Below are 22,914 nucleotides of genomic sequence, written 5' to 3'. Positions count from 1 at the left end.
ACTCCCAGCAATGCAGAGAAAGCGTGAGCGCGAAGCTGTGGTACATTCAGTAGGAAGGACCTGTATTCCTCGATGGCCCTTGCCGCCGCTGTTCCCCAGCACTGAGGTGGTGGAACAGCCCAAGGCGGGCCTCCCGTGAAAGGGAGAGGAAACATCAGCGCGTTCTGAGAGAAACGGGGGCGCCAATACGTTGGTTAAACCCGTAACCGTAGTATTCCGGCCCTCCGTGAACGCAGCGCGGGTCTGAACTGCACTGACCGAGGCTATAGCCTGCGACAGAGCACCATCCCCAGAAAGCGATTGCGTCATCATTCCAGAATCTGGCTGTGACTGCAGTTCGCTATGAGTGCCCTTCACTACAGTACTCCTAGGAGTCTGTAATGTGAGGTCTCAATGAGGTAACCCAAGGCGGCGCCTTGATACCTTCTTAACATTCACCTTCTGTGTGTGCTCAGCTCTGCACCCTTGGTGGGCTGAACTACACTCAGCGTGGTGAGCATCAGCGCGTTCTGAGAGAAACGGGGGCGCCGATACGTTGGTTACGCCCGTAACCGTAGTATTCCGGCCCTCCGTGAACACAGCATGGGTCTGAACTGCACTGGCCTTAGTCTGAGCCATCCCCGAATGGCGGTTGCGTCATACTGTCATTATCTGACTGAGGCTGCAGCCTGCTATGTGAGACACTCCTGAGCGGCACTCAGAGTGGTAAGAGAGAGAGAGTGAGGTAGGGCGAACGCTCTCGGATGTATTATGGAAAAGGGGCTCTTTTTTGACAAAGTCAGGTGGAGCCAACTCTTTATTACATATCACATCAACAACAACATTTTCACCCATCCCCTCAACCGAAGGGTGGGGGGGAATAGCGGGCACGTTCCACACTGTCGTTGCGCCGTCTTCTATCCACTCCCCCACGTCCCGTCATGTGCGCCGTCTCTTGTGGCCATCCTTAGGCTGCCAGGTCGGCGTCTTGACAACCTCCCTTGCCGACTGCGTCATCGGGGCCACCGTGGCTGCTGGGGGGGCGGGGCCCGCTCTCCTGCTGCCTGTAGCCGCCGTCTGGCGCCAGACACGTAGTAGACCCTTGTCTACTCTGGCGGTGGAGGTGGACGGCTTCTGGGGCGCAGGGCCTAACCTCCCTGCCAGTGGCAGGTGTCTGGCCAGCTGCTTCCTCTCCTCGTCGCATTTTGAAAATGCTCCGTCGCCTCCTTGACGGCGACTCCGAAGAGTCCGTCGTCAGCGAGGGGGGCATTCAAAAGCGACGTCCTGTTTGCTTCCTTCATGGTCGTCAATGACAACCAGAGGTGTCGTTCCGCAACCACCGAAGTGGCCATGGACCTCCCCACGCAGACAGCCGAAGCCTGAGTTAGGTGGAGAATAGCGCCAGAAATTCTGGACGCCTCCTCCACCTCCTCCCAGTCCAGCTCGGTCTTACCCGTGGTTAAACGGGACAGAGCGGCCGCTAGGGGGGCAATATTATTAGCTGCTGCTACAGCTTGGGCTCCCAACGTAAAAGACTTCTCTAACAGCTGCGCTGTGAGACGGTCCTTCTGCGTCGGGCAAAGGTGGCTTTCTTAGAAGAGGGCCAGGGACTCGAACCCGGTACGAGAGACGGTGAATGGGAGGTACGATTAGGCCGGCGAACGCGCCGCCAAAGGTGCCTCCCATGAGCCCTCAACGTATTTTGCCAGTGAGGGCATTGCTGGAGCCAATGGCTCTGCCGCTCTCCTTGGCCGGGAATAGGGGCCGCCCTCCATCATATCCACCTCCGGTGCAGAGGGAATAGGGGGCAGCGCTATTTCCAAACATCGGGCAGCCCTCTCAATGAGTCCGGGAAAATCCGAACGCAGAGGCTGCAGCGAAGGACAGGGCTTCTGATCTCTCAGAGCCCGTGTCGTCATCGCCTAGGGAACTGCAAGCCCTCTCACTCTCCCAGGGAAAGGGGGGCTTGAACGTGTGGGTCAGAGGGTCGTATTGTTCCATCGGAATATCCGCCTCCTCCCCATAATCTCCTGAGTCGGCGCCATCTGATGATGCCTCTGAAGCAGAGGCTAGCACCGACAGCACGTCCTCTAGAGGAAAATCCTCCCTAAAAAACAGCCAGCGCTGCTTCCTCTCCTTTAAAGAAAGGAGGGCGCAGGAGGCGCAATTAGGGGGATTGCTGATGCCCTCCTTGGCGTGCTGTGAACCCAAACACACGAAACATAAGTCGTGGGAGTCCACAGCCTCCATGGAGAAGCATCGGCATTGAGCTCTGAAAATAGCTTTTGTGGGTGGAAAATCTCCTGGTGTGCTCATTGTAGGACGACGTCGATGAACTGGAAATCTACGACGTTTCGTCTCTTCGTGGCTTCTTCAGTCCAGTCCAGTCACTGAAGATAAAGGGAGGGCTGATTGAGGGGAGGCATTCCCTCTTATAGGGACACCTGTACTCCTATTGGCTGCAGGTGTGTGCATAATTTTGTCTCAGGCTGATGCTGCCTTAGGACAGTGGGTAAACCAATAGGAGCAGAGCTCCCCTATGGGGCGGAGCTCCACGATATAGAACCCATATTTATGTTTATTTATTTTCCCTTTTGTGCTTTAACCATTTGCACATCGTTACAACACTGTATATATACATATGACATTTGAAATATCTTTAATCTTTTTGAACTTTTGTGAGTGTTTACTGTTAATTTTTGTTGTTTATTTCACTTTAGTTAATTATCTATTTCACTTGCTTTGGCAATGTTAACATATGTTTCCCATGCCAATAAAGCCCCTTGAATTTAATTGAGAGAGAGAGAGAGTTGTAAGATGGTAATTCAAAACGTAATTTCCAAAACGGTGACAAATACTGACATTTAATCAATTACAAATTACATGACCCTCCCCTGGAATAAAAAAAAAACTAAACTCTCCCCCTGACTGAATTTGAAAAAGCATGACGCAATCCCCCGGGAAATACAGTAATTGCGTTAATTTCTGCCTGGCCCTAAAGAATCATGTATTTATACTATAGTCCAGCTGGGGGCAGTAAAGCAAGATATTGGATGCCAACCACCATTAATGTCCACTGAAGAAGAAGAAGAAGGAGACGAGTTTGTCATTGCAAATATTTTCCGATATGTGAGATAATTTACTTGTTCTCTGTAATATCGTATAGCTTTGGAATCGTGACATTATCTAGTGTGGAGGAAAAGATGCAGGTTTCTAGACTCATACCCAGACTCTGAGAAGGGATTGCGTGACGATTCGTTTGGCACCCGCGTGACCCAACATGACAACGTGAACGCGAATGTCCGACAGTCTACTGGGTGAGGCGTTATACGTTCCTCCATTCATTGCCGAATGAGATTCCTAGATCCTCCTTTCTCTAATATCTCTGCAATGAGCTCTTAAATCGAGATAGCTGTGTATTTTGCTACTGCATGGCCAGTGTGAGCCAGAATGTCTGATGAAAAAACGCTGAAGAAAATGTGGATTCCCCAATGGATCCGGTAAGTCTGGTTTCCTTCTAACAGTATAGGCCTGCTGTATAAAATGTCTATGCCTAGTTTTTCTCATATTTGAACCTCCACATTCCTCTGTTCCGTGTTAATGGCTGGACAAAAAAAATAAAAAGACTGTAAAACTTGGGATTTGTTTTCCTTCAGCAAGGTAACCTACTACTATATCATGCGTAGGAATCTGTGTCTAGAACTTAATGCTCTCTCCTTCCTCCCAAAGTGTTCACTTGTTCACCTCCACTGATTTGAAAATCAGATTATCCTTTATATGACCAGATACTCGGAAGTGGCCACTCACAATGAAAATACATCTTCTGTGGGGTTTATCGGCGGTTGTCATCCAACGTTATGGTGCATTATGCCACCTACTGTACTGGAGTGTGGGCCAGCGACAGGGATCGAGGAACAAAATCCTATATGACATCCCCGTTTCTCTTTAAAAATATAAATATTTGAGACTGTATGTAACGATGTTCTACTCAGTATGCTCATCAAACTCAATTCCTGTACCCCCTTCTCCCTCATACTGTATCAGTCTCTCTCTTTCCCTATCATACTGCCCACACTGTATCAGTACATGCTCCACTGTCTCTGTTTCCTGGCAGTAATCACACATTCCTGTTGGATGATTTCCTATCACATTTAATGACTTATTCAGCTGGCTGTGTCCCACCCTTAGCCTTGTAAGGATGGCCTTCTCTCTTCTGTCCATTCCTACCATCCTCCCCAACTTTACTCTGTACCTGGAATAGGGGCGGCAGGTAGCCTAGCGGTTTAGAGCGTTGGGCCAGTAACCCGAGCCGACTAGGTGAAAAATCTATCAATGTGCCTTTGAGTAACTTAACCCTAATTGCTCCCGTAAGTCGCTCTAGATAACATTGCCTGCTAAATGACTAAAATGTAAACAATGAATAGATGCCTGCCCTTAGTGTCACTTTCACTGTTCCTGCCATCTCTGCACCACCGCTGCCCATATCATTCCCTTAGTCTCTGCCTTGCTCATTGGCACCTCTACCTCCTGTATCCTAAGGGCCTGTTTAGCTAGCATATCTACTTCCTCATTCCCTTTCACCCCCACATGGGCCGGGACCCAAGCAAAGCTTATATGGACACCCAGCTGTCTCATCTGGGCATGAATTTAAATTCCCTCATATAGCAGGCCTTGTCTGCTATGTGAGCTAAATGATTGCAGGCTTATCAACACAGTACATGAGTCAGAACATATACAGTGGGGAGAACAAGTATTTGATACACTGACGATTTGGCAGGTTTTCCTACTTACAAAGCATGTAGAGGTCTGTAATTTTTATAAAAAAATCCAGAAAATCACATTGTATGATTTTTAAGTAATTGATTTTCATTTTATTGCATGACATACAGTGGGGAAAAAAAGTATTTAGTCAGCCACCAATTTTTCAAGTTCTCCCACTTAAAAAGATGAGAGGCCTGTAATTTATCATAGGTACACGTCAACTATGACAGACAAAATGAGAATTTTTTTTCCAGAAAATCACATTGTAAGATTTTTAATGAATTTATTTGCAAATTATGGTGGAAAATAAGTATTTGGTCTGTTACGAACCCCGTGGCTTTAAACGTCTAGGGTGGATGGACATGAGACCCGTAACATAATTCATGCGAATTAGAAGCGTGACATGGAACAGTGAAAACTAAAACTACACGACAACCATAAACTACCGTCAAACATAAAAGGTTTATTTTTGAACACACGGTAAAGGTTTGGGAAAAAGGGCTGAGCAGGACCCAAGAAATGAAACAATAGTGTAAAAAAAAACTAAACTGATCTTGCCTGCCTCAAGAACCGCTAAGCTACTGCTAATCATACAAAAATACAGTGGGTGGTCCGCTCAGGTCTAACTAGTGTTTTTAGACAGTTTTCTTCCTACGGGTAATGTACACCCAAGGGCAACTTGCTTAAATTCCCCTTTTCCCAGAAACAAAGTTACCAAACAGAGTAACCAGCAAATGAGTGAGTACACAAAACACCACAGTATCCATACTCACATAAGGAAATAGTCTCTCCTAACAAACACAACTGACCGGCTTTTAAACAATGGGATGTGTGATTGAAAAACCAGAAACAGGTGGTGCAATGCAGAGGAATGTTCACTGATTGGTCCACCTTAGCAATCAGCAGACACCCCAACGACCACCAATCAGGAACATACAGGACACCTGTGATTAGGGCAGAAGGAGAGGAAAAACACAAAAACTGCAGATTCAAATTGCAGATTTACCTATTGCAGATTCAGTCTTCCCAGCCTGGTGCAGGTCTACAATTTTGTTTCTGGTGTCCTTTGACAGCTCTTTGGTCTTGGCCATAGTGGAGTTTGGAGTGTGACTGTTTGAGGTTGTGGACAGGTGTCTTTTATACTGATTACAAGTTCAAACAGGTGCCATTAATACAGGTAACGAGTGGAGGACAGAGGAGCCTCTTAAAGAAGAAGTTACAGGTCTGTGAGAGCCAGAAATCTTGCTTGTTTGTAGGTGACCAAATACTTATTTTCCACCATCATTTGCAAATAAATTCATTAAAAATCCTACAATGTGATTTTCTGGATTTTTTTCTCTCAATTTGTCTGTCATAGTTGACGTGTACCTATGATGAAAATTACAGGCCTCTCTCATCTTTTTAAGTGGGAGAACTTGCACAATTGGTGGCTGACTAAATACTTTTTTACCCCACTGTAAGTATTTGATACATCAGAAAAGCAGAACTTAATATTTGGTACAGAAACCTTTGTTTGCAATTACAGAGATCATACGTTTCCTGTAGGTCTTGACCAGGTTTGCACACACTGTAGCAGGGATTTTGGCCCACTCCTCCATACAGACCTTCTCCAGATCCTTCAGGTTTCGGGGCTGTCGCTGGGCAATACGGACTTTCAGCTCCCTCCAAAGATTTTCTATTGGGTTCAGGTCTGGAGACTGGCTAGGCCACTCCAGGACCTTGAGATGCTTCTTACGGAGCCACTCCTTAGTTGCCCTGGCTGTGTGTTTCGGGTCGTTGTCATGCTGGAAGACCCAGCCACGACCCATCTTCAATGCTCTTACTGAGGGAAGGAGGTTGTTGGCCAAGATCTCGCGATACATGGCCCCATCCATCCTCCCCTCAATACGGTGCAGTCGTCCTGTCCTCTTTGCAGAAAAGCATCCCCAAAGAATGATGTTTCCACCTCCATGCTTCACGGTTGGGATGGTGTTCTTGGGGTTGTACTCATCCTTCTTCTTCCTCCAAACACGGCGAGTGGAGTTTAGACCAAAAAGCTATATTTTTGTCTCATCAGACCACATGACCTTCTCCCATTCCTCCTCTGGATCATCCAGATGGTCATTGGCAAACTTCAGACGGGCCTGGACATGCGCTGGCTTGAGCAGGGGGACCTTGCGTGCGCTGCAGGATTTTAATCCATGACGGCGTAGTGTGTTACAAATTGTTTTCTTTGAGACTGTGGTCCCAGCTCTTTTCAGGTCATTGACCAGGTCCTGCCGTGTAGTTCTGGGCTGATCCCTCACCTTCCTCATGATCATTGATGCCCCACGAGGTGAGATCTTGCATGGAGCCCCAGACCGAGGGTGATTGACCGTCATCTTGAACTTCTTCCATTTTCTAATAATTGCGCCAACAGTTGTTGCCTTCTCACCAAGCTGCTTGCCTATTGTCCTGTAGCCCATCACAGCCTTGTGCAGGTCTACAAATTTATCCCTTACACAGCTCTCTGGTCTTGGCCATTGTGGAGAGGTTGATTGAGTGTGTGGACAGGTGTCTTTTATACAGGTAACAAGTTCAAACACGTGCAGTTAATACAGGTAATGAGTGGAGAACAGGAGGGCTTCTTAAAGAAAAACTAACAGGTCTGTGAGAGCCGGAATTCTTACTGGTTGGTAGGTGATCAAATACTTATGTCATGCAATAAAATGCAAATTAATTACTTAAAAATTATACAATGTGATTTTCTGGATTTTTGTTTTAGATTCCGTCTCTCACAGTATGATAAAAATTACAGACCTCTACATGCTTTGTAAGTAGGAAAACCTGCAAAATCGGCAGTGTATCAAATACTTGTTCTCCCCACTGTAACTACTGTCTGGCTTGACTTCCTCCACCCACTGCAAGGCCAACAGTACGGCCATCAGCTCTTCCATGTACACAGACAGGTAGAATGTAATACGTCTCCTGACAGCCACCCCACTTTCCTGTTTAACAAAGGCTGATCCAGTCCGACCTGTCCATGGGTCTTTTGATCCATCTGTATATATGTCCAAAAAATACAGATTTACCATTTCCAGTCGTTTTTTTAAAGAAGTCGCATGGATCAACCCCCTCCCTGTCTTTCCGTACTCACTCTAGCACTTGTAAATCAACTACTGGAGGTGGGAATAGCCATGGTGGACTCACAGGGATAGGTACCGTGGGGCTAAAGTCCCTACCATACAATCCCATCTGCCTCGCCTGCTTATCACCCACCCATCCAAAGGTTTTATTCTGTCCATGTTCATGCTCCCAACTTTTCTGTAGAACCCTTTTTGTGGGGTGACACACCCCATGTTCCTGTAAGTTAACCCAATAATTATTTGCCAGCGATTGCCTTTTAATATGTAATGGCAATGAAAATAAATGTCTTCAAAAAAGGAAGGCAGTCGTTACCACAACCACAAAGTCAAAAATATAGATCGTAGAAATTCATGTAAACAGAAATGTGCTTTTTGGATTTTAATGTTAGGGTCAAGCATAAGGTTAGCAGTGTGGTCATAATATTAATTCAACAGTGACTCGCTCCATAGAGTACTGATATTTTTATTTTACCTTTATTTTAACTAGTCAAGTCAGTTAAGAACAAATTCTTATTTACAATGACGGCCTACACCGTCCAAACCCGGACGACGCTGGGCCAATTTTGCGCCGCCCTATGGGACTCCCAATCACAGCCGGTTGTGATACAGCCTGGAATCGAACCAGGGGGTCTGTAGTGACACCTCAAGCACTGAGATGCAGTGCCTTAGATCGCTGCGCCACTCGGGAGCCCGACTTTTGATACAGGATTTCTTAATGTCTGTAAAATCATGAGCTGTATGTGAGTGACAGAGGACAAGGACACGCCATGTGTTGTGTCGGTCACGGATGGGGGGCCAGAAGGTCGGTGTGCCAAGATAGATTGGGGGCCACTGTTGCTAATCTTAGGAGGAGTACGTGATGGAATGGCCTGGCTAGGATGCCACATGATACCATGTAGGGGGATCCTATTGTAGTAGGACACTCAATAATGGTTGGCAACTGTTGGACAGAAGTAGATTGGAGAGCATCATAAACTGAGGGATTTTCTATGGAAGTCATTCAGATGACAAGAGGCTACGCCCGTACCGCTTGTCATTGAATCCAGTACTGTAACAATCAAATAAACATGAATCAACTCTCCATCTAAAGTGTTCAACTATTCTCTTACATCCTGAAGTACTCGATACCAGAGAAACTCGTCATAACAAGTACAATCCAACTTCACACAGGAAGCGGAGCAGATCCTAATCCAGGCGTTTCTCATCTCCCGTCTGGACTTCTGCAACTCAGTATCATGTTATTAACATAAAAATATATATATTAAATGTTCTTATTACATGCTAGAACAAAACAAATATAGTGTTGAGTTTTTGCTCTCATCTGATTGGCAGGTAATCCATCAATCAACTACAAAGTAGCAGTAGGTGGGATCTCCACTCATAACAATAGTAACAATGCAAAACAAAACATTTTACAATAAGATTCACATGGATACATTAATTCATATCAAATCCTGGTCTCTTCTACATAATACAACTAATGAATATGCAATCAGCAATGTAAAACAAAACAAGACAACATGAAACCACATTCCAGATGTATGTTTTACAATGACATTTACATGCAAGCATTCGTTCCTTCTAACAAATCACCAATAAAATGTGGAATAGTAAGGTATAAGATATTATCAAGTGTATTTCCAGAGTGAAGAGAGAGAAGTTTGGAAGGAGACCTTAGTAGTCGTGAGAAAACAGAAGAGTGTGAGGTCTGTGGTTGACATGACCTATAAGTACTGATGGGCAGAGCTGGCTTCCTGCCCCCATGATGCCTCTTCCTAACAACCAACACATCCTTCGCTTCACAATGAAAATGTGTGAACATCTTGTTGGAGCACACTTAATATACAATAAGGAAAGTTGAAAGATATCCCAATTAATATATTTACAAATAAATGCAACATCATAATTTGACCACACTAATAGTCCTATGGCTTCTGTACTTCCGTATGTCCCATCAGCTACACTAAAACCTGGTGAAGGGATTTACAAGAAATATGTGAACATCTTTTAGGACCAAACTAATTATACAAGAGGCCTATGATCCTTATAAAAAATGTATTATTATTATAGATTTAAAAAAACATAACTAAAGTGATAAGCAGATGTTGTTGAGCAGATAATGGATTGAATTTATTGATCTGTTGAATACATGAATACACACCTAGTATTATTGAAACATTATACAATTATTTAATGGATAATAGGAGTTAATGAAATTAGATACAGCTCTGAACACCCCCACCCCACCACACACACACAGCACTCCTACTCCGAGATGCTTGATACATATAGATCCAGAGCTGCATATTATGCTACACAGGTTACCATGGTAATCAGACTTAGTAAACTGTTGGGAGATAGATGACTCTTTTCAAAATGTTTTCTTTTGAAAGTTTATTTAGGGATCTGGAACCGGTGCTTGAGAGGGGGGAGATGAAAGAATACAGGTTTGTGCTTTCTGGTGTTTTATCAGTGACCCTGAACGAGCAAAGCTCTTTCCACATAGACAGCTATAAGTCTTCTCTCCAGTGTGTATGCATTGGTGTGCTGTCAGGGTGGAATCTCGAGCAAAACTATTTCCACACTGAACACAGCTATAAGGGTTCTCACCTGTGGGTATACGTTGGTGTGTGGTCAGGTGTCCTGACTTCCTGAAGCTCTTCCCACACTGATCACAGCTATAAGTATTCTCTCCTGTGTATAAGTTGGTGTGTAGTCAGGTGTCCTGACCTCCTGAAGCTCTTCCCACACTGATCACAGCTATAAGGCTTCTCTCCTGTGTGTATGCGTTGGTGTGCAGTAAGGGCTCCTGATTGACTGAAGCTCTTCCCACAATTAAAGCAGGGGTAAGGCTTCTCCCCTGTATGAATTCTCTGAGAGTTAAGGTTTTAGGTGCAGCGGAACGCTTCCCACACAGAGAGCAGCAGTATGGTTTCTCTCCAGTGTGAATCCGCTGGTGAATTATCAATTCCTTCTGTTTAGCAAATCCCTTCCCACAGTCAAAGCAGCAGTGGTGAGGTTTCTTCCCTATATGTCTCTGCTGGTGTTTCTTGAGGTGTTCTGATCTGGGGAGACTCTTCTCTGTCTTGTCAGCATCATGTTGTTGTTGAGGCTCCCCAGATGATAAGCCCCTCTCACTGAGATAGCAACGGTTAGGGCTGTCCCCTGTGAAACAAAGATATTGAATAGCATGGACATCTGAAATCAGGCTACCTGATGGGACTTTGATAAATGCAGAACATTGACAATCAAAATAAACGTACTACCGCAGGGACCATGTTATTTGTAATGTCAATGATTATGTTATTTACTTTTAGTAACTCCATATACAGTTGAAGTCCTCTGGTCCTCTGTAGCTCAGCTGGTAGAAACGGCAAGGTAGTGGGTTTGATCCCCGGGACAACCCATACACAAAAAATATATAATTATGCACGCATGACTGTAAGTCGCTTTGGATAAAAGCGTCTGCTAAATGGCATATTATTTTTGAGAAGCATATTTAATTCAGAATTCGGACATATAAAGTTTGTATGTGAGAACTATTTCTAAGCTGCATACTTTCAGTTTTTCTGAACTCACTGCACTCGATCAAAAGAAGTTCGCTTGCGCCGCTAATGCTAGCACATGTACAGATTAAATACACCACTATAACTCTGATTAAAGAGTTTACATGTCCTAATCATTCTAAAGATTGCTCAGAAAAGCAGGTGTTTTTAACTGCTACTTGGATTGTCACCTTAAGCCAATTAAGATAAGCAGAGTAAGGTGTTTACATGACTAATGCCATACTCAGCCTACTGCCATAATCAGTTTAATGTCCAATTATGAGTGTGTATGTAAACATACTCATTGTAAAGCACTAGTTATTTTGTTGCTTTGACAAAGTCATTTCTGAACATTATTATGAATGTTATTAGTAATTCATTTACGTCTGTCCCTCATTTTAAGGTTGATATGATGAGTTTCTGTGGTATTAAGGAATTCAGGATGCACTAATATAACTAAACACTTAGATGGAGATTTGATACAAGGTATTTAATAATACGGTGCCGGATTCAACACAACAAGATACAAGTAAGTTGCGTCTTGCTGTCCGAATGATAGACCCAGAGATCTCTGTTTATATACTTGAGTGTAAACAAGTTCTAACAAACAGTTGCCAACCATCATTGGGTGTCACTCCCAACCCCGATGGTATCAGTTTGCACCCCAGTCAGGACATTCTATCACGTACTCATTCTAAGATTAACAGCAGTGGCCCCCCAGAATTCTTGGCACCCAGACTTACTGGCACGCATCAGTGACATAAATAAATGGAATGTACTCATCCTCAAATCCTATGTAACACGTAGTATCAAAGGTAAACTGTGATGGGAATGTTAAACCTTTATCATGCTTTTTCTTTAAACTTAATTGCTTCTGCCTTAATTCTGAGATGATTGATATAACTAGATCATATGAGATGGGATTGTGTGTGCAGGGGTATGGGCCTGTTTCTAACTGTTCTGTGGATGTGTAGCATAGGAACCTAGTTTTAGGGAAGTATGGACATGATGTCTGGGCGCACAGCCAAGAGCTGACAGGCGAGACCTATGCTTTCCTGCTAGTCAGAAGGGAAAGAACCGGTTCCTCTCAATCTACTGAAACCAGAGCAAAGTGTTAAATCCTGCGCTCTAATGATAAAGCTGTTGTCCTGGCTAAGGCCTGTTGCTGAGCAAAAGGTTCAAACTTGGTGTGTGTGGGTGTCAAGCCCCACATCATCTAGGCAGACAGCGAAAGACGCTTTCTTGCTCGGGTCAAGGGGCCATTAATCTACTATTGAGGAACTATGTCTGGGGAGATTTCCTGTTGTTTTGACAACCTTTTTCACAGTTAGTCTGCACCCCAGTTTCGTCTCATTGTCCAGCACATACACACACCAAGATCACAAGTTTTGTACATGCTTGCATAAGGTGACTTGCCTAGATAAGGTTTCTGTACTCCTCGTGTCATTCCAGCTCTCTGGCGTACACCTTAGAAGTGCATGTCCGACCAGCTCCATTATTGCAGTAATTAATTGGTAAATAAAGTATAATTGTTTGAAGAAATAAAAAAATCTCTCCTTAATGGGTAGAATTTCCACAACACAACCCTGTTACATGAACTGAACTCTCGTTTTAATGTGGTGAAACTAGGCCTTTAAAATATATACAGTGGGGGAAAAAAGTATTTAGTCAGCCACCAATTGTGCAAGTTCTCCCACTTAAAAAGATGTGAGAGGCCTGTAATTTTCATCATAGGTACACGTCAACTATGACAGACAAAATGAGAAAAAAAATCCAGAAAATCACATTGTAGGATTTTTATGAATTTATTTGCAAATTATGGTGGAAAATAAGTATTTGGTCAATAACAAAAGTTTCTCAATACTTTGTTATATACCCTTTGTTGGCAATGACACAGGTCAAACGTTTTCTGTAAGTCTTCACAAGGTTTTCACACACTGTTGCTGGTATTTTGGCCCATTCCTCCATGCAGATCTCCTCTAGAGCAGTGATGTTTTGGGGCTGTCGCTGGGCAACACAGACTTTCAACTCCCTCCAAAGATTTTCTATGGGGTTGAGATCTGGAGACTGGCTAGGCCACTCCAGGACCTTGAAATGGAATGTAATACGTCTCCTGACAGCCACCCCACTTTTCTGTTCAACAAAGGCTGATCCTGTCTTTGGGTCTTTTGATCCATCTGTATATATGGGCAATTTTTTTTGATTTTACAGTTTCCAGGCACCTTTTAAAGAACTCTCATGGATCAACACCATCCCTGTCGTTCCGTGCTCTCTCCAACACTTGTAAATCAACTACTGGAGGTGGGAGTAGCCATGGTGGACTCACAGGGATAGGTACCGTGGGGCTAAAGTCCCTGCCATACAATCCCATCTGCCTCGCCTGCTTATCACCCACCCATCTAAAGGTTTTATTCTGTCTACGTTCATGCTCCCAACTTTTCTGTAGAACCCCTTTTGTGGGGTGAGACAACCCATGTTCCAATAATTAATTGCTTTCTAATATGTAACGGCAATGAAATATATGTCTTAAAAAATGAAAGGCAGTTGGGAGGAGGCAAGATCAGGTGGGACCATTCTAGCCAATGAGAGGGCAGACACGCATGTGAACAACAGGCACAACGGTTTCCACTAGTTACCACAAACACAAAGTCAAAAATGTATATCGTAGAAATTCATGAAAACAAAAATGTGCTTTTTTTATTTTAAGTTAGGGTCAGGCATAAGGTTAGAACTGTGGTGTGTGGTTAAGGTTAGGTTTCAAATTACATTTTTTTTTGGGGGGGGGGTTAAGTTTCCAGCATGTCACGTGACCTACTTTTATCAGTACACTCATAACAACCTAATCATTATGAAACCTATATTCGATCAAATAAGCCACAAGTCGCCTCTTCCTCTCTGTTTTGAAAGGAAATGACTGGTATAAGAAATATGGTGGAAACTCTGACTAGCCCATGCCTCCACCAACCCAATGCTATTAGATTTGTGGGAAGTAGTGAACGATTGAACATTTTAGGAAAAATTTGATATTCTAGGGATGCACCCAAATCAATCAGAGGTGTAGACTAAATTAATCAAATATTTGGTTTAATGATAAACTGTTTAATGTTTATTGTGGCCAACAGGACAAAGGTAGCCCGTTCCCCTCCAACCTCCAGGAGTCCCCAGGTCAAACACCTCCCGGTACCACTTTACTGCTGGGTCTGGTCGACTGCAGGAAAACACCGGGGCAGAGTGGAAGTGAGAGAGGAGGAGGAGAAGAGAAGGAAGATGGAGATTTGATTTCATTAAGTAAGAACCATGGTGTGTAGATTACACTACAGTCTGCTTCTGTAACAATAGTGGAGGTGCATAAAGATGGCGGCCCGCATGTACTTACCACAAATTCCTAATTTTGCTAAATTCACTGTATTGTACATTGCTCTCCTTTACTGTTTTTTTGGTTTAGTCATTAGCACAGTAAACATGATCCCAATTTTAGCTTCAAGACAACAGCAGTTTGAAAAACCGAAAAAGTAGATTGTGTTGATTTATTGCCACATTGAACAATGTCGCGCACCGTAGTTTCAAAACTCGTGCTAAAACAATGACTTCATATCAGAAGTCTGCCATCTTTATGCGCTTTAGTCATTCATTGATTAATTACATTATAGGGTTTAATATACAGTGGGGAAAAAAAGTATTTAGTCAGCCACCCTAGTCATAGACTGTTCTCTCTGCTACCGCACGGCAAGCGGTACCGGAGTGCCAAGTCTAGGTCCAAAAGACTTCTCAACAGCTTCTACCCCCAAGCCATAAGACTCCTGAACAGCTAATCATGGCTACCCGGACTATTTGCACTGCCCCCCCACCCCATCCTTTTTACGCTGCTGCTACTCTGCTAAGTATTTATGCATAGTCACTTTAACTCTACCCACATGTACATACTACCTCAACTACCTCAACTAGCCGGTGCCCCCGCACATTGACTCTGCAACGGTACCCCCCTGTATATATAGCCTCCCTACTGTCACTTTATTTTTACTTCTGCTCTTTTTTTCTCAACACTTTTTTGTTGTTGTTTTATCCTTACTTTTTTTGTTTAAAATAAATGCACTGTTGGTTAAGGGCTGTAAGGAAGCATTTCACTGTAATGTCTGCACCTGTTGTATTCGGCGCATGTGACCAATAAAATTTGATTTGATTTGATTGTGTTGTTCTCCCACTTAAAAAGATGAGAGGCCTGTAATTTTCATCATAGGTACACGTCAACTATGACAGACAAAATGAGAAAAACAAATCCAGAAAATCACATTGTAGGATTTTTAATGAGCTTATTTGCAAATTATGGTCGAAAATAAGTATTTGGTCAATAACAAATGTTTCTCAATACTTTGTTATATACCCTTTGTTGGCAATGACACAGGTCAAATGTTTTCTGTAAGTCTTCACAAGGTTTTCACACACTGTTGCTGATATTTTGGCCCATTCCTCCATGCAGATCTCCTCTAGAGCAGTGATGTTTTGGGGCTGTCGCTGGGCAACACGGACTTTCAACTCCCTCCAAAGATGTTCTATTGGGTTGAGATCGGGAGACTGGCTAGGCCATTCCAGGACCTTGAAATGCTTCTTACGAAGCCACTCCTTCGTTGCCCGGGCGGTGTGTTTGGGATCATTGTCATGCTGAAAGACCCAGCCACGTTTCATCTTCAATGCCCTTGCTGATGGAAGGAGGTTTTCACTCAAAATCTCACGATACATGGTCCCATTCATTCTTTCCTTTACACGGATCAGTCGTCCTGGTCCCTTTGCAGAAAAACAGCCCCAAAGCATGATGTTTCCACCCCCATGCTTCACAGTAGGTATGGTGTTCTTTGGATGCAACTCAGCATTCTTTGTCCTCCAAACACGACGAGTTTAGTTTTTACCAAAAAGTTATATTTTGGTTTCATCTGACCATATGACATTCTCCCAATCCTCTTCTGGATCATCCAAATGCACTCTAGCAAACTTCAGACGGGCCTGGACATGTACTGGCTTAAGCAGGGGGACACGTCTGGCACTGCAGGATTTGAGTCCCTGGCGGCGTAGTGTGTTACTGATGGTAGGCTTTGTTACTTTGGTCCCAGCTCTCTGCAGGTCATTCACTAGGTCCCCCCGTGTGGTTCTGGGATTTTTGCTCACCGTTCTTGTGATCATTTTGACCCCCACAGGGTGAGATCTTAAGTGGAGCCCCAGATCGAGGGAGATTATCAGTGGTCTTGTATGTCTTCCATTTCCTAATATTTGCTCCAACAGTTGATTTCTTCAAACCAAGCTGCTTACCTATTGCAGATTCAGTCTTCCCAGCCTGGTGCAGGTCTACAATTTTGTTTCTGGTGTCCTTTGACAGCTCTTTGGTCTTGGCCATAGTGGAATTTGGAGTGTGACTGTTTGAGGTTGTGGACAGGTGTCTTTTATACTGATAACAAGTTCAAACAGGTGCCATTAATACAGGTAACGAGTGGAGGACAGAGGAGCCTCTTAAAGAAGAAGTTACAGGTCTGTGAGAGCCAGAAATCTTGCTTGTTTGTAGGTGACCAAATACTTATTTTCCACCATAATTTGCAAATAAATTCATAAAAAATCCTACAATGTGATTTTCTGCAAAAAAATTACAGGCCTCTCTCATCTTTTTAAGTGGGAGAACTTGCACAATTGGTGGCTGACTAAATACTTTTTTCCCCCACTGTATATATTGATGAAAATATCTGGGTCGTTCCACCCATTTTTTAAAGTGTAAAATGGTAAAAGAAATACAAATGTTGTTCACCTAATTAACATTTGGCCATAAATAGCACATGTTCAACTTCATAAACATGTTTTCCAATCTCAAGACATTGAATAAAACTATTACTATACTAAGTGCTATGTGCCAAATAAAGTGACATGGTTGAACGTAACAGGGGACTGCTGAAAACAACAAAGCCAGTGCATTACATGGGTGAAATAGTCCTTTAAATCAGCCATAAAACCGCTTGTGACAGAGGGAATGGAAGGTTGTTTTGAATGCAATCTTCCAAAAATGTTTTACTTGTTAAAACATTTCTAGATTGTCTATGTATGGGTGAAAGGGTTTACTTGCACAGTTTTCCACCACAAAACAGAATAAAATTGACAAAGATTAGGACCAGCTGACCTGCTTTTACTCTATGATTTGACTATTAGATGTTCAATGTTTATTTTGCAAACATATTTTTTAAGGAATAATTTCAACATATTAAAACGAGAGTTCAGTTCATGTAACGGGGTTGACCTTTAAAATGAGGGACAGATGTAAATTCATTATTAATCACATTCATAATAATCTTCAGAAATGACTGTCAAAGCAACAATGAGTATGTTTACATGCACACTCATAATTGGACATTAAACTAGTTATGGCAGTAGGCTGAGTATGTTATTAGTCATGTAAACACCTTACTCTGCTTATCTTAATTGGCTTAAGGTGACAATCCAAGCAACGCTGTTAAAAACACCTGGTTTTCTGAGCAATCTTTAGAATTATTAGGACACGTAAACGCCTTAATCAGATTCATGTAGGCATATTTAATCTGTGCATGTGCTAGCACGAGTGCAGTGAGTTTGGAAAAAGTGAAAGTATGCATCTTATAAATAGTTGACATGTCCGAATTCGGAAACAAATATGCTTCTCAAAAATAATGTGGTCGCTGTGGTAGTACGTTTATTTTGATTGGCAATTTTCAGCATTTATCAAAGTCCCATCAAGTAGCCTGATTTCAGATGTCCATGCTATTCATTATCTTTGTTTCACAGGGGACAGCCCTAACCATTGCTCTCTCAGTGGGAAGGGCTTATCATCTCGGGAGGCTCAACAACAACATGATTCTGACAAGACGTCTCTCCAGAAGAGTCACTCCAGATCAGAACGTCTCACTAAACACAAGCAGAGACGTATAGGGAAGAAACCTCCCCACCGCTGCTCTGGCTGTGGGAAGAGTTTTTCTAAACAGACGGAATTGATGATTCACGAGCGGATTCACACAGGAGAGAAGCCTTATAGCTGTGATCAGTGTGGGAAGAGCTTCAATCAATCAGGAGCCCTGAGAACACACCAACGCATACACACAGGAGAGAAGCCTTATCGCTGTGATCAGTGTGGGAAGAGCTTCAATTGTTCAGGATCCCTGACGACACACCAGCGCATACACACAGGAGAGAAGCCTTATAGCTGTGATCAGTGTGGGAAGAGCTTCCATCATTCAGGAAACCTGATTATACACCAACGCATACACACAGGAGAGAAGCCTTATAGCTGTGATCAGTGTGGGAAGAGCTTCAGGAACTCAGGACACCTGACTACACACCAACTCACACACACAGAAAATAAACCTTATAGCTGTGATCAGTGTGGGAAGAGCTTCAATCATTCAGGATCCCTGATTACACACCAACGCATACACACAGGAGAGAAGCCTTATAGCTGTGATCAGTGTGGGAAGAGCTTCAATCAATCAGGAGCCCTGAGAACACACCAACGCATACACACAGGAGAGAAGCCTTATCGCTGTGATCAGTGTGGGAAGAGCTTCAATTGTTCAGGATCCCTGACGACACACCAGCGCATACACACAGGAGAGAAGCCTTATAGCTGTGATCAGTGTGGGAAGAGCTTCCATCATTCAGGAAACCTGATTATACACCAACGCATACACACAGGAGAGAAGCCTTATAGCTGTGATCAGTGTGGGAAGAGCTTCAATCAATCAGGATCCCTGATTACACACCAGCGCATACACACAGGAGAGAAGCCTTATAGCTGTGATCAGTGTGGGAAGAGCTTCAACCATTCAGGATCCCTGATTACACACCAACGCATACACCCAGAAGAGAAGCCTTATAGCTGTGATCAGTGTGGAAAGAGCTTCACTCAATCAGGATCCCTGACTACACACCAACTCATTCACACAGGAGAGAAGCCTTATAGCTGTGATCAGTGTGGGAAGGGCTTCAGGAAATCAGGAAACCTGACTGTACACCAGCGCATACATACAGGAGAGAAGCCTTATAGCTGTGATCAGTGTGGGAAGAGCTTCAATCGTTCAGGAGACCTGACTACACACCAACGCATACACACAGGAGAGAAGCCGTATAGCTGTGATCATTGTGGGAAGAGCTTCAAACATTCAGGATCCCTGACTGCACACCAACGCATACACACAGGAGAGAAGCCTTATAGCTGTGTTCAGTGTGGGAAGAGCTTCAATCGTTCACTATCCCTGACTACACACCAACGCATACACACAGGAGAGAAGCCTTATAGCTGTGATCAGTGTGGGAAGAGCTTCAATCGTTCACTGTACCTGACTACACACCAACGCATACACACAGGAGAGAAGCCATATAACTGTGATCAGTGTGGGAAGAGCTTCAATCAATCAGGAGCCCTGACTATACACAAACGCATACACACAGGAGAGAAGCCTTATAGCTGTGATCAGTGTGGGAAGCGCTTCAATCATTCTGGATCCCTGACTACACACCAATACATACACACAGGAGAGAAGCCTTATAACTGTGATCAGTGTGGGAAGAGTTTCAATCAATCAGTACACCTGAATATACACCAATGCATACACACAGGAGAGAAGCCTTATAGCTGTGATCAGTGTGGGAAGAGCTTCAATCATTCAGGATCCCTGACTACACACCAACGCATACACACAGGAGAGAAGCCTTATAACTGTGATCAGTGTGGGAAGAGCTTCAGTCATTCAGGATCCCTGATTAAACACCAACGCATACACACAGGAGAGAAGCCTTATAGCTGTGTTCAGTGTGGGAAGAGCTTCAATCAATCAGGAGCCCTGACTATACACAAACGCATACACACAGGAGAGAAGCCTTATAGCTGTGATCAGTGTGGGAAGAGCTTCAATCGTTCAGGAGAACTGACTACACACCAACGCATACACACAGGAGAGAAGCCTTATAGCTGTGTTCAGTGTGGGAAGAGCTTCAATCATTCAGGATCCCTGACTGCACACCAACGCATACACACAGGAGAGAAGCCTTATAGCTGTGATCAGTGTGGGAAGAGTTTCAGGAATTCAGGAGACCTGACAACACACCAACATAGATGTGGATAGATTTCACCCTGACTACACACCAGCTCACACACACTGGAGAGAAACCTTACTCCTGTCTATGTGGAAAGATCTTTGCTCATTCAGGGTCACTGAAAAAACACCAGAAAGCACAAACATGTCATCTTTTATCACCCTCCTCTCCTGCACCGGTTCCAGATCCCTAAATAAAGTTTCAATAGAAAATGTAACAGTTTTCTAAGTCTGATTACCATGGTAACCTGTGTAGCATAATATGCAGCTCTGGATCCATTTGTATCAAGTGTCTCTTAGTAGGAGTGCTGTGTGTATGTGTGTGGTGGGGTGTGGGGTATTCAGAGCTGTATCTTATTTAATTAACTCCTATTATCCATTAAATAATTGTATAATGTAGAATAATGTTTCAACAATACTATGTGTATTCAATAGATCAATCAATTCAATCCATTATCTGCTCAACAACGGCTAATTATCACATGAATTCTGTTTTTTAAATCTATAATAATAATCTATTTTTTATAAGGAGCATAGGCCTCTTGTATAATTAGTTTTCTCCTAAGATATGTTCACATATTTATTGTAAATCCCTTCACCAGGTTTTAGTGTAGGTGATGGTGCATACGGAAGTACAGAAGCCAATAGCCTATTAGAGTGGTCAAATTAGGTTGTTGCATTTATTTTAACGTATTTTAATAGGAATATCTTTCAACTTTCCTTATTGTATATTAAGTGTGCTCCAACAAGATGTTCACACATTTTTATTGTGAAGCGAATGATGTGTTGGTTGTCAGGAAGAGGCATCATGGGGGCAGGAAGCCAGCTCTGCCCATCAGTACTTATAGGTCATGTCAACCACAGACCTCACACTCTTCTGTTTTCTCACGGCCAGTAAGGTCTCCTACCAAACTTCTCTCTCTTCACTCTGGAAATACACTTGATAATATCTTATACCTTACCATTCTACTTTTTTTATTGGTGATTTGGTACGACGAACGCATGCTTGCATGTAAATGTCATTGTAAAACATACATCTGGAATGTGGTTTCATGTTTTCTTGTTTTGTTTTACATTGCTGATTGCATATTCATTTTTAAATATATGTCATTTTTAAGTGTTTAGTTGTATTATGTAGAAGAGACCAGGATATGTTGTTGCCCTGTGTCTCAACACTCAATGTTATAGTCATGGTCCTGAGAATAAAACAGGTTTAAAACAATCAACAGAGAAACACGTGTCTTACAGTGCTACACATCTGTTCTAATAAGTGCTTTTTTCCTGCTTAATTGAAGTATCAGATGTAGTTTTTCACCAGTTATAAAGTGTGTTTGTTGTTTTGTATCTTTATGTTTCTAAGGCTGAAGGGAGGGAGATGCAACAATAGCCTTGAGAACATCTGGACTAAAATAGAACTCTGTTCCAAGTTGCTGTCAGGTAAAAGTAGAAGATAGCAGACAAAAGGATTCTTAGTGAAAGGGGTGTTGTTGAACGTTTTGTTGACTTTACTCAACTTTTATAGATCAGGTCAAATCTTATCCAGGAACTTTCTGAAATAGGATTAGCCTACATGAGATGTGAGATGTTATGTTGTCATAATGTAATTGAGTTTTGATATTTAAATAGATGTTTGATTGCTCTGGTCTAGGGGTGCATCAGTTGCACCTTGAAACTGGAATTCTCACCCGGCAACCCCCTAATCCTTATCTGAATGCTGTGAAAACAAAGTAAACGTACTGTAGCCTACACATTTCTTGTCTTTGTAAGAAACGCTGAAGAAACAATAGCTACCACGATGGATCCGGTAAATCTGGTTTCCTTTTAACAGTATACAGTGAGGGAAAAAGTATTTGATCCCCTGCTGATTTTGTACGTTTGCCCACTGACAAAGAAATGATCAGTCTATAATTGTAATGGTAGGTTTATTTGAACAGTGAGAGACAGAATAACAACAAAAAAATCCAGAAAAACGCATTTAAATTTTTTTATAAATTGATTTGCATTTTAACGTTAGTTAAACCTGTAGTCAGCACACAGACAGTGTCAATGTTACGATTAACCAACGTTCGTTAGCTAGCAATCAAGGGCTGACTGTTCTCAAATATTTGTGTAGTGTAAAAATAAAATGTTGGTAATTGGTGTAGTCTGACTACTGGAGTAGGCTACTGCTTGTCCATGTGGTAGCTAGCAGCAAGAAACCCAGATGAGAGAAAGGTGAAAGCATCCAGGCAGCAGAGATGAGCTTGTCATTAGCTAGCTAACGTTAGCTATATTGGAGCTATAAAGCATTATGTTTACTGTTATTTTGAAATAACATCTATATTTTATGGTATACAAGTTATATACATAGACAGAAGGGGGTTAGTTATAAATACAGTATATTTGGCTGTAGTTTAGTTTAGAAGAAAGACTTACGCAGTGTTGTAAAGT

General features: G+C 42.9%; 1 protein-coding gene across 1 annotated transcript; it reads left to right on the top strand.

Moving 5' to 3' along the window:
* The first annotated feature begins 3,072 nt into the window (after window positions 1-3,072).
* Window positions 3,073-20,514, top strand: LOC123484559 (zinc finger protein 271-like). Its single transcript, XM_045215043.1, has 3 exons — window positions 3,073-3,479; window positions 14,512-14,677; window positions 18,182-20,514. Exons 1-3 carry the CDS (start codon window positions 3,471-3,473, stop codon window positions 20,512-20,514), a joined length of 2,508 nt encoding a protein of 835 aa, XP_045070978.1. The 5' UTR covers window positions 3,073-3,470.
* The last annotated feature ends 2,400 nt before the right edge of the window (window positions 20,515-22,914 follow it).

Source organism: Coregonus clupeaformis, unplaced genomic scaffold, assembly GCF_020615455.1.
Source record: "Coregonus clupeaformis isolate EN_2021a unplaced genomic scaffold, ASM2061545v1 scaf0358, whole genome shotgun sequence".
Lineage (NCBI taxonomy): Eukaryota > Metazoa > Chordata > Actinopteri > Salmoniformes > Salmonidae > Coregonus > Coregonus clupeaformis.
Note: the sequence above shows the minus strand (reverse complement) of the source record. Positions and strands in the feature narration are given on the sequence as shown.